The 16,583-nt window shown below is 46.7% G+C and overlaps 1 protein-coding gene across 1 annotated transcript in view; it reads right to left on the bottom strand.

Moving 5' to 3' along the window:
- Positions 1–12,837, bottom strand: part of GLDN (gliomedin) — a 29,382-nt gene extending 16,545 nt beyond the window's left edge. The window contains exons 1-3 of the mRNA XM_008071527.1: positions 12,688–12,837; positions 5,402–5,419; positions 4,973–5,080 (exon numbers count right to left, since the gene is read on the bottom strand). Of these exons, the coding sequence (XP_008069718.1) occupies positions 4,973–5,080; positions 5,402–5,419; positions 12,688–12,730 (169 nt within the window). The 5' untranslated portion in view covers positions 12,731–12,837. The remainder of the gene's footprint in view (positions 1–4,972; positions 5,081–5,401; positions 5,420–12,687) is intronic.
- Positions 12,838–16,583: the final 3,746 nt, after the last annotated feature.

Raw genomic sequence — 16,583 nt, forward strand, 5'->3', positions numbered from 1 at the left:
CTACTCTTCAGCACCTGCAATAACCCTGCTCTCACAACTCAGCCCAAGTCCCTTAAGCATGAAGTTGAGTGCCACTGGGTTAAGAGCCAGGCCCAGGAATCAGAAAGACCTGGATTCAAGTCCTGCCGCCTTACTAGCTTTTGACATTACACAAGTTGTGTCTAGTCATTCAGTGATGAATTTTTTTTTTTTGAGTTGGAGTCTCACTCTGCCGCCCAGACTGGAGTGTAGTGGCTGCTTCCGGCCACTGCAGCCTCGACCTGCTGGGCTCCGGCGATCCTTCCGCCTCAGCCTTCCGAGTAGCCAGAATTACAGGCATGCGCTACCAAGCCCGGCTGATTTTTTTATTGTAGAGATGAGGTCTTGCCAAGTTGCCCAGGCGGGTCTTGAACCCGCGGGCTCAGGCAATCCACTCACCTCAGCCTCTCAAAGCGTGGGATTACAGCCTGAGCCACTGAGCCCAGCTTCAGTGATGAATTTACTGAGCTCCTCTGCTGTCTGCTCTAGGCACTGGAGGTAGGAACTAAGCAAGACGAACAGACACAAACCCACGTTCTACCTGGAGAGCAAGACCATCAGCACGAGAGTAATAGATACCACGGGATGATTTCAGGGAGGGGTAAATATCTTGAAAGAGAGCAGGGGATGTGATGGAGTAGGCGGGGCGGAGGCTAGACACAGAGGTCAGGTACGAGCTCACAGAGGAGGTAACATCTGAGTTGATACCTGGCAGTTAAGGGCTGTGTATCGTTGCTCCAAAGATTGTCACTAGAGGGCGCCTCCTGCCCAGAGGCCCTATCCCTATGGAACACAGTCCCTTTTTCTTTTTTCTGGAATCAACACTTGTTGTTCCCTCTTTCTGGAATGCACGCCCACACCTCCCCTCCCACACCCCTCACTGGCAGACCGCGAGTGATCCTTTAACTCTCAGCTTGAATAACGGCCCTTCCTTCTCCACAGCCCTGGGTTGGCAAGTTGCATCCCTGCGAGAGGCCCTCCAGCACCTTCCCAGGAGCTGGCTGCTTATCCAAAGGCTTCCAGAAGGGCCCAGCCCTGCCTCCAACTTCACATGGCCATGGCACCCCATCCTCCCCCAGGCCGCTCTCTCCCGCACTTTCCTCCTTCTCGTCTGGGCTAAGATGTAACCTCCCTACCCTCCTTCACTAGCATCGTATCTCATTGCACCTTGGTCCTTTTCCTTCAAACACGTATCTCACATTGAGATTGCAGATATATATGATTGTTGACTATTAATGTTGGCCTCCCCACCCAGGATGGAAAGCTTCAGAACAGAGGCTGCATCTGTTTTGTTTCCTCACTAGTACTTGAAATCTATTCAATAAATATTTGTTGATGAATGTCCCTACCCTCTCTGGCTGTTCCTTAGGCTGCTTAATCTCCATTCCCCAGCTCAAACCCTTCTATTTGGTCCTAGATGTTGAGGTCTCTCAGGGCTGGACCCCAGCCCCTCTTCTCCTGTCATGCTTTCTCCCTGAGTGACCACACTCAAGCCCACAGGCCCAGGTGCCTCCATGACTCCCTAGTGTATACTGCCACCTGTGAGGCCTCCTCAAACTGCAGACCTGTATCACCAAGGCTCCTCCCCAATCATAGCATCTCAAGGCATCTCTAACTCCACACATCCCATGCTGAGCCCGCAAGTGTCTCCCTAAACCTAAGTCAGGTGCAGGGCTCCCCATCTCAGGCAGGAAGAGCTCATCCATCCATCCAGTCACACGGGACAGAAACCCTGGAGTCAGCCTTGGAGCTTCCTGTCTCCTCCACCAGGCGCTGCTGATTTCACCCCTAAATACCACTCAGCTCTGTGGTCTTTCCAGCCCCACCCGCTATCCCTTCTGCTCCTACGGAGAGGCAGCTCCTGGATGGTCTCTTGCCTCTGCTCTTGCCCACTCATGTGCTGGTTCATGTGATCCCCACACAGCAGCCACAGTGGTATTTAGAAAGGCAGACCTGACCACGTCACTCTCTCCCACTGGAAAGCTCTCTGGGACATCTCATTGCTCTCAGCATGATGCTCAAATTCCTCTGTGGCCCTGCGGTTTCTGGCCTCTCCTCCCTGTCCCTGCAAGTGCTGGGTAGGAGTGGGTGGAGCGGTAAGACACAGCCTTGGGCTTTCTGCAGGGTGATGGGGACAGTGTGTCTCTTGCTCTGGAGTCTGAGTAACCTCTTCCCACAGAGTCAGGCTCTTCAAATAACCTTTGTGTTTATATATCTAGAATGGGGGCTAGTCTCTGTCATCCGCCGGCTGGGACAAGGACTCCCTGCCGGGGCCTGGGGCTGGGGGGACTAGACCTCCATCCTCAATATTAGTGGAGGCTTCTAGGTCTATTGTGGCCGATCCCTAGGAGACCTTCCGCACTGGGAGATTGCCGCAGAGGAGGGTCTGCCTCTTTGCCAGAGTTCTTACAGGATCTCCCGGAAACCTTGGGTTGGGGTGGCCCTCTACTGATGAACAGAACTCAACACTCTCTCTCTGCTGCTGTCCCCTGCTGGGCCTCCTCCCTCAGCACAGCTGCCAGGCCATCTCTCATTGATATGTCAGGCAGAATTCTGCTATGCTTTGAATCTTCCCCATCACACTCTGAGCACAAACCATGGTTCTTAAAATGGCCAGTGGATTGGATCTGACCTGATTGGATCTGGTTACCTGTCAGATCTCAACTCGACTACGTTAACTTCTCTCTCTTTCTGTCTGGCTGCCTCTGTCTGTCTGGACTCCTTGGTGTTCCTCACACTGTCCAGGTGCCCTGAACTTATGCACTCTGCCCGGAGCTCTCTCCCAGATAACCCGGAACTCCCTGTCTCACTCCTCCAGGTAGGCTCAAAAGTCCCTTCTCAGGGAGGTCTCCCCGGCCTCCTAGTTCAAAATTACCATCCCCAACCCCACATATGCTTCCTATCCCTCTCTGGTCTAGTTTCTCCTTAGCCCTTATCACCATGTAACAGATCGTCTATTCTACTTATTTATCGTATCCATTGTCTGTCTCTCCCAACTAGACTTCAAGCTTCATGAAGACAGGGGTTTTGTCAGCCTTTCCACTTCTGGATTTTCAGTGTCTAGGATGGCACCTATCACACAAGCATGCGCTCTATAAATGAGGGAACTTTTTTCTTTTCTGTGCTCCCTAGGGCTACATGTTAAGTAGCTCTCCTCCAGGCCAGGGATCTGTCTGAAGCCTTTTTGGAACCACTCCTTTCCCGCTTGCCTCATGCCCAGTTCTAGCATGGTCCCCTCCACGCTGCCCCTGCCCCAAAATCTGTCTTCATCATACTCACTGCTGACTCCTCAGGACTAGGTCACATTTTTGGAGTCTTCCCAGGATAAGTCAAATGTCTGCACACTGACAGTCATCACCATTCTATGCTGATGCTCATTTATAATTATAATGATTATCCCACACGAATGATCCTGTTGCTGCCCTGTAATTCCAGTGGTAATTGCTGGCCTTCTGAGGACTGTGCTGGCATGGACTGTGTGTGCCTGTTTTCACCGAAGCTGCCCTCTGGGAACATAAGCAGGTGGGCACTGCCAACTGGCAGAGGTGCTCGACGATTTTCTTCCTCTCCACTGGCCCTCACTGAAATTGCTAATGGGAGTAAGAGCAGAGGTGGCAGAAGGGTAACTGCTATCTGGAAGAATTTTTAGTATTTCTTCTAACCTAGGGCTTGTCCAGGTAAGTTTGGGTAGCAGAGCCAAGAAGTTGAAAATAAGAAGGCGAGCCGGGCTCGGTGGCTCAGCCTGAAATCCCGTTCCTTTGGGAGGCTGAGGTGAGTGGATTGCCTGAGCCTGCGGGTTTGAGACCCACCTGGGCAGCGAGACCTCATCTCTATAATAAATCAAAAAATCAGCCGGGTGTGGTAGCGCGCGCCTGTAGTTCCAGCTACTCGGAATGCTGAGGCGGAAGGATCGCCGGAGCCCAGCAGGTCGAGGCTGCGGTGGCCGGGAGCAGCCACTGCACTCCAGTCTGGGCGACAGAGTGAGACTCCAACTCAAAAAAAAAAGAAAAGAAGAAGGCATGATGGAGTCTCCAGCTAAAAGCAACCTCTCACTACCTCTCAGCAGTGGCCTTGACTGGTGGCTAGGAGCCAGACCTTCTTAGAAGCCTCTGAGTACTCTTTCACCCCCTGCACCCTCCACCACGCCATGTGCCAGCTTCCTTCAGGGGGCTCTGCCCTGTCCTTCTCCATGGCTCCCCAGGATTGGTGCTCAGAGCCCTTCATAATCTGCCTCTCGTGCCCCAGCATCCCACCAGGACCTGCACTCACCAGTGCCTGCTTCTCACTGCTTCCTGGACACAGCTGACACCTTGGTGCTTCCAGGACTTTGCTCTGGTGGCAGCAAGGACCCGTTCACAAGGCAGAGGAATTACCCCTGAGATGCCAGCCACAGCAGTGTACTCATCCTGTGACCCCTGAAGAGGAGACTCCTTGACCTAGTGCCAGCCTTGGGAAGGCCTGGATGTGGCCTTTCCCTCAAGCAGTTTGTGCCATTCCTCTAGCCAGGAAAAGCCTTACCAGCCTTACATCAGTCTGTTGATTTTCAACCAGACATGGATTTGCTGGGCAGGAAAAGGCAGTAGAGAGCAAAGAAGGAGGTGGATCTCGGGGGAATGAATGCGTCAGCACCTACAACTGTCACAAGGCCCATTGAGTCCCCTCCCAGGGCTAACGGCTCCTGCTCCTGCTCCTTCCACCTTTTGTCTACATGAGGGCAAGTAGAAGGAAGGGAATCAGATCCTAGGAGATGGCCTCTGACAAACATCTGTCAGAGCTGGACCAAAGAGAATGTCCTTGGCATCACAGAACACAATAGCTTCCAGGTAAGACTTAAACTAGCCCTTCAGTGCAGAGATGAAACATCTTATCCCTTCTGCACGCACCTTAAGCCCATCCAAAATGCAATCATGGAGACAAGAAACACAGAAATTAATTAGAAGGGTTGCCAAAATACCCATTTTTCCTCTTTTGCCATTTGCTCCTTTTTCGCCTTTTGGGCCCTGGGGGCCAGGCTGTCCATCTGATCCATTGTGTCCTGGTAACCCATCAGCTCCTGGAGAGCCTGCATCAAAACATGGAAACAGGACCATTAGAAAATACATCTTCACTGAAGTCACTGTGACTTTCTTTAGCCAATGCAACAGGGTAGGCATCAATGCCTTGTAAACATCCTCTCCTGCTTCTTCCTTGCTTCTCTATCTGGAGTGTCAGGTGGGGATATATGATGGCAGGTCTTTAAGCATGAGGGACAGGGATGGAGGGGAGACATAGCCAGGGCTGCCTCCCGATTCTTCCCCTCCCTGCCTCTGACCCATCTGAGGGATCCTGGGGACCCAGTCACCCAAAGCCTCCCATTGAACTAGAAAATTCCTTGGGCTCTTACCTGCTGGTCCAGGCGGTCCTACAACAGAAAAAGACGTTTAGATGAGAAACCAGGGATGGAAGAAAGAAAAATCAGCACCACAGCCCAGAAAACAAACAACCAACTCCTCTCTTTAAATGTCCTACTCATCCACTGACGCCGAAGAACTGACCCCCATGCCTTCTATTTAGAACTTATCATCTTTGTCCACAAGATCTTAAAAATAGTTTGACAAAGACCCATTTGCCAATCAGACACTTTTGCTTAAGTTTCAATGGACCAAGAATAATTTCTGAACTGACTTCACTATAGATCCTAAATTAGTCGTCTCTTAAGCAGTAAACCAAACTGAGGGTCAGTGAGAATGTAGGTGGGCACCAGTGCAGCCTAGCACAAGCTGTCAGCAAACAGCAATGCTGTCATTGCAGGACTGTCACAAGAGCAATCCAAGTGCTCTCACCCAGACAGCGTGTCTCTTCTGGACACAAAGGGGGATTGGGAGCAGATGCTGGGTCACTGGATCTCCATTTTGCTGCCCGAAATAGCCTGAGAAAAATTGAGGACTCAGATCAGGTAACAGATATCTTCCTTAGTATGTAATTCCCAGAGGATCAAGGGGTTTGGACAAATTATTTACACATAACCTAACAAAAAAATTTTGCCCCCATAAATAGGAGTGTCTTATGGTCAATTATTCTAGCATTCAGACAAGCTAATGAGATTGCAACATGAGCAGTTGAGTGCTTTTTATTTCTCTAGACCATATACATGGATTACCAGTGTTAGATTGGCAAGATCTTTCCTTAAATCCAGGCCTGTGACTACTCAGAAAACAAGCATTTACTAAGCACTTACTACATTGCACTAAACTCTACCAAGAAATTTCAGTTCCTGTGTCTGTTGTGTTCAGAGTCTACGTAGGAAGGCGGACTCTTTGAAACCACAGTGCAATATGAAAGAGCAGCAGCCATCCCCTCGAAGGGTTATGGGGGAAGTGTGGGCCCATGGCAGTCAGAGAAGGCTTCCCAAAAAGGTGAGCCTGGAGCCAGGTCACTGAAGAAATGATGGACCTAACATAGCATCATGAAGCCTGGGCATTCCATACAAGGGAGCAGCATGAGCAAAGGTGCAGAGGGAGGACTTGCAAGAAACAGTGGGGCTGAGGTGAGTGGATTGCCTGAGCCCGCTGGTTCGAGACCCGCCTGGGCAACTTGGCAAGACCTCATCTCTACAATAAATCAAAAATTAGCCGGCCATGGTAGCGTGCACGAGTAGTTCCAGCTACTCGGAAGGCTGAGGTGGAAGGATCGCCGGAGCCCAGCAGGTCGAGGCTGCAGTGGCCGGGAGCGGCCACTGCACTCCAGTCTGGGCGACAGAGTGAGACTCCCACTCCAAAAAAAAAAAAAAAAGGAACAGTGGGAGGAAGGAAGCAGATTGGCCGAGCTGGAGTATGTAGAGATGAGGCTGAATAAGGACTTAGGTAGGGCTATTGACAGAAGCACTTGAATACCAAGAAGTGTAGACCATATCTGTGAGGCAGGAGGGAGCTGTGGAAGATTCTTAGGCAGAGAGATGATGCTGTGAGAGCAGGGTGGGTTTGAGATACTTTTTGTAGCTGGAAGTTGAATAGAACTATGTGGAATGAGATGAGAGAGTGTGACACAGAGACAGGGACGACACACACACACACACACACACACACAGGGAGAGAGAGAGAGAGTTGGCAGAGAAAATTCCCAGAGGATCTTTGCCATTATAATCTGTGACAAGGTAGTGGATAAATGTGGTGACTGTAGAGTTGTAGAGAAAGCAAGAATTTCTAGAGGTATTTCAACAGAATGAGTAAGATTCTGTCTGGTTGGGTAGGAGAAAAAGGAGGAAGCCTTTCAGATAACTAGGGGCCTAAGATACTGATGGACAGTGGCTATTTTGACAGGCATGGAGACTTTTGGGAGAAATAGGTGCTTGAGGGTACGCTTGCAATACATACAGACCTACTTTGGGCAACACTGATTTGCTGAAAATGGCATCACATTCTCTAGAATCAGTACAACCTGTGGCTACATGACACTACCACCAGATGGTGTACGTGTACTGGAAAGGGGTGATGTGAACTGTTAACAGAGGTCAGAGGAACTCAATCATCATTCCCGACTACAGATGGCGCCAAATTCAGATGCACAGATTGGAGAAAGATGCTTTGACTGTAAGACACAAGACTTGACTGTATATGGTAGGTTTCAAGAGTTTCCAGGAGAGTCGCATAACCATGTCCATGAAGCGGGAATACTGGTGAGGCTTCCGGCTGAAGCTGTATATTTAGGACACATTAGCCATGGCCAAGGGTGAAGTGTTTAGAAGTGTTAGGGTGAGATTAAGATTTCCTGAAAGAGCACCACTAACACCCTATGGCTAGAGTCCTATCACAGGAATCCATAGAATCACTCGCAATTCCTGTTAAAATGCAGATACCTGGGTCCCATCTGAAGATTCGAATCCAGTTTGGATTTACAGTGGGGCCTAGGAACCAGCATTTTTACCAGGCACCACTGGATACTGGGATGTAGAGGTCATGGGCCCCCTGGTGTGACGTGAAAGTTTTCTGGGAAAAGAATCGGTCATTGTCAGCAGATCCTTAAGAGGGTCTTTGGCCCTAAAAAGTTCAGAGCCTGAAGTCTCACAAGGCAAGATTAAAAAGGCTGGGCTAGATTTTGGGATGTTGGAGGTAGAGCGCCACCCCCATCTGGAGGAAGGCGAGTGAGAGAACAGGCACCGGAAGGAGTGAGTCATCAGCATACATACTCAGGAGGCAATCCAGTGGGTCTAGTGATCCGAAGCTGAAGGAGAGAGGATTTCAGAAGAGAAAGGAGGACAAACAGCCCACAAGAGCTCAGAAGTCAAGGCAGACATAAAACGTTCTGAAGTATAGAGAGTTATAGTAACAGCAGGATATCCTAGTGTCCTCTCAGGAAGCCAGCCTGGCTCTCAAGGGCCCTTGATACTGGAAGAAGCCCAAACATGTCAAATAATGTCAAATGTCATTATGTGTGCCAACTGGGTATTTAGGAAACTGATGCTCAAGATGTTTCTCCAGCTCCTCATCTTCTTGAATACCAAACCCAGAGGACATCCATGTTCATGTGAATATGAACACATTAACAGGGCTGGTGTCCTGTGTTTGTCCCAGGGGCAGGTGCACAGGACTCCACCTTGGAAGGGGGCCAGGCTTAGGTTTATTGCTCTGTTGTCATCATCTAGAAATTCTTAATAACCTTGTTTTTGAACTTGTGTTTTGTAAATGAAGTCTGATAGGCCCATGGAGCACACATTGAGGACTTGGGTGTTCTGCCTCTCACTGTCTCTCCAGGACAGGTTGGCTGCCGCTTGCTCCCTTGCCCTACAATACATCCTCTGCACTCCCTACCCCATCAGTAACTGCTACCCCCTTCCACCCTGGTGGGGGCCTGGACACACGTGCAGAGAAAGTAAGGCTAGGTGGTGTCCTGCACGTCCGTGTCACAGGGCAGGCCACCTGGTACCTGTGAGGGTCGGTACTTGCTCCACGAGTATTCCGGCTTGGGGAATAATGACATTAAATAGCAAATAAAAACTCCCACCATAGCAGACCGAGACCACAGAGGAGAGGAAAAAGCCTTTTTCCTGATTTTTCCGGGACAAGAAACCCTATATTTTCATTTTCTCTGGACCCTGCAAATTATGTAGCCTCACTCTGGCTACCTATACCCCACATGCCTAACCAGAAACTGATTAGAAAAGTGTAGGTGCTTGATAAGGACTGAGCCACTTAAATATTTTTTTCTCCTTGAAATCTAAAATTGGCCCACAATGCCCCTAGTTATGTAAACTTGAGGTCTGTGGATGCCATGCACAGTAAAAACACATCAGCCTGCAGAGAGAAGTGGCAACTGCAGCCAACCAGTGGTGGCTTTCTGGAACACAGAAAAGAAGGACATGAGACCATGCTCAGCAGCAGCTGTGATGGTGTTTACCTAGGTATGGAATGAGAGAGTCATGCCATCACTGGGTTGGTGTTACTTGGCTGCGAGGAGGATGGGCACTGTGGATCTGAAATCCTCTGCCCCCAAAGCCATTCAGCATTGTGATGCTTTACGTGTTTTCCAACAAACCCATATGAAGAGGATGCAGTAAGTGAAGAATAACCCAAGAACATGCCTTCTTCAAGAATCCCCCTCTTCAGAAGATAAGTTCCTGGGGTCCCAAGAAAATCTGGGCTTAGGAGTAAGATGCACACAGAAAACCAGATGTTGTTTGATGAATTGTACTAGCAAAAACATTCAACCACTCTAGCTGAGGAATTACCCTCACTATTCACCTGAGATGTCACAAGCTGCACAAAATGATACAGCATCTGTCCAGATCACCATAGCAACCACAGCTGAGTCAAGGAAAAGGAACAGGAACAGAGTTTTGTGGTCACAGCTGGACTTGCCTCAAGTTACAGATGCCTATTTTTTCAAAGATGAACTCATTGTACAACTGGATCTTATTCCCAGGACCCAAACCCAGGTTGTGCTCTGGCAAACCTTCTGTCACATCATCCTCTTAGAGCTCTGGACCAAGGCTCTCTGCCCATCCCCTGAAGTTGCCCAGTTCAGTCCTGGGTCCTGTCACTCACTCTTCTGCCCCTTGCCCTGCCCCCATGCCAGGCCTCATGAGCTCTCCCTAGACATCTTTTTGCTTTGCAACTTGTGCTTTTCACACAGAATTATAATTGGAGAACTTTCTGTATAAAAGGCGGCCCAGTTTCAAGCTGGTGTGGAAGGAGAAGGTGCTGGCTTTTGAAAAGCGTTTTGAGGTGGCAAAGAAAAACTGCTCAACTCATTTCCAGTGTGGCTGCAATCCCCTGCTCCCTGCCAACCTCCCCTAAGTGGTCTCAATAGCTCCATCCCACGCATTCACTGTACAACCTGGCTCTCAGGCCTATCACTACAAAAATAAAAAAGGAAGAAGCTTTTCCTGTGCCTCTCAACAGGCTTTTGTGCCTGTAATTCTATCCATCCATTTCTCTAGCACTCATTACTGTCACATATAACTCTGAAAAGGGACTTCCAGAGATGGAAGAAAGATGCTTAAGCTATAAGAGTTTCAGAATAAAGGACCAAGTTGTTCTGAAGACATTTAATTTTCTGTAAAGGGCGAAATATGACTTGAGCCATTCTATTAGCATTTCCCAAGAAGCTATAGGATTATAGTTTTTCTCTCTGAGGCCAAAATAAGTGAATGAGAGTCAGACTTAAATTTGAGGATCCTGAGGGAAGCTTCTGTCTTACTAGCACATCCTTTCTGTTCACTTACATAAACCACAGGTTATTCATTCAACAAAATCACATTGTACTCCTAACGCATAGCAGGTAATGAGAGGAACTGGAGAGAATATTGCAGAAAAAGGTCAGGTTTCTTACAACTTGACATATACCATGCAGGGTTTCTCAACCCTGTGAGGCTCTAAAAAGGCCTCCCCAGAGCCTGGGGCTATAAACTGAGAGGTCCAACAAAAGCTTCAGATGACTTCAAAGATGGGTTGTTATGTCTTAAAGTCCAAGGGAGCTATCTAACATTCCAGGAGACACAGTCGGGCATCTAGAAATGTAAGTTTTGCGTTGGCAGATTCAACCAACTGGGGATCAAACATTACTAAAAAATTTTTAAAAAGCAATAATACAACAAAAATAATACAAATTTCAAAACTGGGGCCTGTGGTGTCGTTTGCCCCCACTTTCTGAAGGTGGAGGCAGACAGCCCTCCCCTCAGCAGAGATACTGGACTCTGTCTGACTCAGGCATGAATATTGTCTCAAAACCATGCCCCTCCTCTGATTCCCAGTCATCAGCCGTTCTTTGTCTCAAGGTTTGATGTGCCTCCGGGTTAGCTCCTTTCCTTCTTTCTAGGTGTCTTTGATCCATCAAGTGGGTGTGATCAGCCCCCAGTCCCACCTAACATTTGGTACACACCACATAGAGGACCCTTCATAAAAAGTGTTTTCTGCTCTACTTAGCAGTTTGCTTTCACAGCTTCCTGTTCAAGTTATATGTACTGAAAGGAGGTACCTATAGAAACTTAGAAGAAACAGCTTATTCTTAGTTTAGTCTTTTTGACTCAGCATAACCATTAGAAAGCATTGAGACATTCTACTGCAGGTCAAGCAGGTAGCCTATCTCACCCCCTTGGCAAATCTCCATCAGATGCAAGACCAGGACAGCCCAACCTTTCAATTCATGATTTAGCATAATAATCTATAGTAAACTTTTAAGTTCCTTGTCAAAGGGAAGGTCAAAGCCATAGAAATGATAATACCACCTTTGGTCAAGGAGTTTTTGGATTGCAAATGTCTAACAAACCTCTTGCAGGAAAAGCCCCTGTGAGCCTAAACCCCCAAGTTTAACCCAATCAGCCCTTTGTGACCTACATGACACAGACAGACCCCATCATGGCAGCACTCATGTGACTGACCCACCCATCTGCCTGCTGTCCATCAACTGACATCAGTGCCTGCACTTACCTGCCCCTTTGTGATGATGTAGAGCAGACCACCCCCCAGAATCACCTTAATGATCTTCCCCCATCTAGAGGAATGATTAAAAGGATTCAGCCACAAGCAGCCATTTGCCAGTGCCTTGCTAGACTCTGGTATGGCCATGTGCTCTTTGAGCTATGGCTATTGCCATGCTACCTGGCTTTGGCCCCCTCCCCCACCTCGGGGAGGTGAGTCTTCTTTTTCTCTCTCTAATTTACTTTAAATAAACTGTGTTTTCTAATCTAACTTCTGTGCAATTCTTTGCATCTCTCATGCGTCATCAGATCGCACCCCAGACACCCACACCCCCAGCAGGCCTGATCTAACATTTTGGAGGCCCTGCTGGGAGAGTGTGACCGTAACATGTATGGAAATACATGTAGGGAAATAATTACTGCTGATAAAAGAAATCTACCATTTAGCAAGATCTATTCCCTTCTTTCTTTTCTCTTCTTAAAACTAATGTGAATAAAGAAAACATCTGTGGCTCTAGTTCAAAGTACCACATGTTTCTAATTACCCAAGTTCTTGTTGTTTTCCATGGCTATATTTCTATGGCAATGCCGAAAATATTATTTTTAATAATTATATTACAATTGGTCTTCAGCTCATTAAAAACATCTGGTAAAAGTAAACCAACATGTGTTTTTATGACATAAAGCTCTCCTAGGTGTTCATTCTGCCACTGACTGTCTGGCTAGCGGTCCTGTTCACTGCGTGAACGGGTCCCGTCAGTGGCTGGCCAGCCTACCTGTCAGGCAGATGCCCTTGGTGCTGTTGCAAAGGTCCATCATCACTCGGACCTGCAGGGAAGAGAGGGAGATTCAGAGCAGACAGTGGGCAGCGGGCCTTGGACTTGCCCTTTATTCAGACAAGCAGAAAGCAATCCTAAAAACCCACCAAGTGACTGCAGGAGAACATGCAGAAGTCCAAGGAAAATATAGTCATGTACCACATAATGACGTTTCAGCCAACAATAGGCTGTATATACAACTGACTTCATAAGAATATAATGGAGTTAAAAAATTGCTGTCGCCTAGTGACATCGTAATGTCATAATGCAACATGTTACTCATGTGTTTGTGGTGACTCAGGTATAAACAAGCCTGCTGCACTGCCAGTTGTAAAAAGTATAGCACATTAAGTTATGTGCAAGGACCTAATACGTGATAATGATGGTGAATGACTATGTTACTGCTTTATGTATTCACTAGACTTTTCTTTTTAAAATCTTAAAATAAATTTCTAGCTGACATCTTGATTTCACTATACTTTTAGTCCTTATTTTAGATTGTACTCCTTCTAATTAGGAAAAAACATAGTGAACACTAAACAACTTTAGGTAGGTCCTTCAGGAGGTATTCCAGAAGAAGGCATTGTTATCACCAGAGATAACAGCTCCATGGGTATAATTGTCCTTGAATACCTTCCAATGGGACCCTGTGTAGGCCTAGGCTAATGTGTGTGTTTGTATTTGTTTTTAACAAAAAAGGCTCATAGAATCCAAATAAGCTGGGCTCAGTGGCTCAGCCTGTAATTCCGCGCCTTGGGATGCTGAGGTGAGTGGACTGCCTGAGCCCGCACATTCAAGACCTGCCTGGGCAACTTGGCGAGACTTCATCTCTGCAATAAATCAAAAAATCAGCCGGGCATGGTAGCGCATGCCTGTAATTCCGGCTACTCGGAAGGCTGAGGCGGAAGGATCACCAGAGCCCAGCGGGTCGAGGCTGCGGTGGCCGGGAGCGGCCACTGCACTCCAGTCTGTGCGACAGAGTGAGACTCCAACTCAAAAAACAACAACAACAACAACAAAAAAAGAATCAAAATAAAAGACATATTTTTGTACAGCTGTACAATATGTTTGTGTTTTAAGTTGTGTTATTACAAATCAAAAAGTTAAAAAAATTAAGACATATATAAAATGAAAATGCTACAGTAGGCTAAGTTAATGTATTATCGAAGAAAGAAAAATATTTTTAATAAATTGTGTAGCCTAAGTGTACAGTGTCTATAGAGTCTACAGTAGTGTATGGTGATATCCTAGGCTGTCACATTCACTTACCACTCATGGACTCACTAGAGCAACTTTCAGTCCTGTAAGCTCCATTTATGGTCAATGCCCTATACAAGTATGCCATTTCAAAATCTTTTCTATCATATTTTTTATTGCACTTTTTCTATGTTTAGGTACACAAATATTTACCATTGTTATAATTGCCTACAGTATTCAGTATAGTCACATGCTGTACGGTTTGTGGCCTAGGAGGAATAGGCTATACCATATAGCCTGGGTGTGTAGTAGGCTGTACCATTCAGGTTTGTGGAAGTATACTCTATGATGTTCATACAAAGAGACATTTCTCAGAATATCATCAAATGATGCATGATTGTAGTAAATCTAAAATGGAAAAGAGCTCTTAACAGGTCTAAGGATATTTGATATTAGCAGCTTATCTTCAACAGCATCAATAGAATTTCCTTGAGTTCTATTGAATCTTGACAGAGGATAATGTGGGAATTGCCAAATCCAGTTTTCACCACTGTAATGAGCCAGGCCACCACCTGGCCAGTGTCTGAAGGGCTCAATTTCTGGAACCGAATAAAAAGGGGTGGTGAGTCGAACAAGCACTTACTAACTGGGTGAGCACGTAACCTCTTGACACTTTAGTCTCCTGCCTTGAGGGAGCACTTGCCTTGAGGGCTGAGCCAGCTCAGTACCGGGCACATGGAATCTGCCCCTAGATGGTGGTGATTTCCACTCTGTGTGGACACCAGCTACTGCGCAATGGATGACCACCTGTGGTGGGTGGTCACTGCAGCATGGTATTAGCCTCAAATCTGGCTCCCCCACACCCACTCTATAGCCCTTCCCATTCTCCACACTGCTCCAATGAGCTTCACAAACACCAAATGCAACGGTGTTAAATCCATAGGCTAAGATGAAAGGTTCTAAGATAAATTAAAAAACGCAAAGCACAGAGAGCCTGTATAGCATACTTTTGTTCATGTAAAACAGTGGTACACACATGTGCATGCTTCTATACGTTTCTCCTACTGCTTTTAAGACACTCTCTGTCTCTGTCTTTTTTTTTTTTTTTTTTTTTAGTTGGAGTCTCACTCTGTCACCCAGACTGGAGTGCAGTGGCTGCTCCCAGCCACCGCAGCCTCAACCTGCTGGGGTCCGGCGATCCTTCCGCCTCCGCCTTCCAAGTAGCTGGAACTACAGGCGCGCGCTACCATGCCCGGCTAATTTTTGATTTTTTATTGTAGAGATGAGGTCTCGCCAAGTTGCCCAGGTGAGTCTCGAACCCACGGGCTCAGGCAATCCACTCACCTCAGCCTCCCAAAGGCGTGGGATTACAGGTTAAGCCACCGAGCCTGGCTTGTCTCTGTCTTTCTAGACTATTTCTGGAGACAGATCTAAAAAAACTTCCAAAGAGGGGGACTGGAGGGTCAGGGTAGAAGGGAGCTATGCAGAGCATGATATGCCCTTTGTCTTAGACAAACATTTCACTGATTACTCTTTCAATTGAACTATTTTTTTTTAAAGAATATGTTTTCATTTGAGGGGAAACATGATTTTTCTTCTATCTAGGTTTTATCTAGGAGGTCCAGAGGAAAACTCATACTATATTTACTTTTTGTTGAGTATGTCAACAGGTATTTGACTGCTTTAGAAACTTGTTGTGAAATATATGATACATATCACGAATATATAAAATGTGTATGAAAAATTTATTGATGAATAATATGACAAACGCATATATACCAACCTAGCTTAAGAACTGGAAACTTACCAACACCTTGGAAGCATCCAAGATACCCGCTTCACCCTCAACAATCCTCTGAGCTCAAGTACACTGGGCAGTATTGCTTTCCCTTATGTACATACAAATTTAAAAAAAATAAGGCTTAGAGAGATAATGTCATTTTCACAAGGCCACACAGCTTGTTGTTAGAAGAGCTGGGCTCAACTCCAGATTTCTGGATTCCAGGTCTACTGCACTTTCTGTTGTGGCTCTGATGAATGTCTTAATGTAACCGGACAGAAAAAAATTCGATTTGCTGTTTTTATTCATTTTCATAAATGAATGTAATCAACTATACTATGAACAAATTTATTGTCTTAAAAATGTATTATTGCTCATTGAGAAGACCAGAAAAGACTTCACAATGGCTTCATTTGTTGCCTTGGGGATCACAGCAGAAGGGACGGTTTAAAGCAAAAGAAGCATCAATAGGGAAAATTAGCCTTTCTCTCTGGTACTCATCACTGATCTGGGGCAGGCATAGTTTCTGTAAAAACTATGAAGGAGTTTTTAATTTCCTGACCTCTTGGCTTCATTTATATGCTAAATGTTAATGTAGATATTTGCCAGTAAATTATGTTTATCTTCACTTGGGAATAGTCTTTTAACAAACTTGGGCTATTTTAAGATAATATTGAGATGAGACATACAGTATGAAAAGGTACAGCTAAGCTGGGCTCGGTGGCTCAGCCTGTAATCCCATGCCTTTGGGAGGCTGAGGTGAGTGGATTGCCTGAGCCCACAGGTTCGAGACCCGCCTGGGCAGCGAGACCTCATCTCTACAATAAATCAAAAAATCAGCTGGGCGTGGTAGTGCATGCCTGTATTTCCGGCTACT

This window comes from Carlito syrichta, unplaced genomic scaffold (genome assembly GCF_000164805.1).
Source record: "Carlito syrichta isolate Samal-C Ts95f unplaced genomic scaffold, Tarsius_syrichta-2.0.1 Scaffold314363, whole genome shotgun sequence".
NCBI classification, from domain to species: Eukaryota; Metazoa; Chordata; class Mammalia; order Primates; family Tarsiidae; genus Carlito; species Carlito syrichta.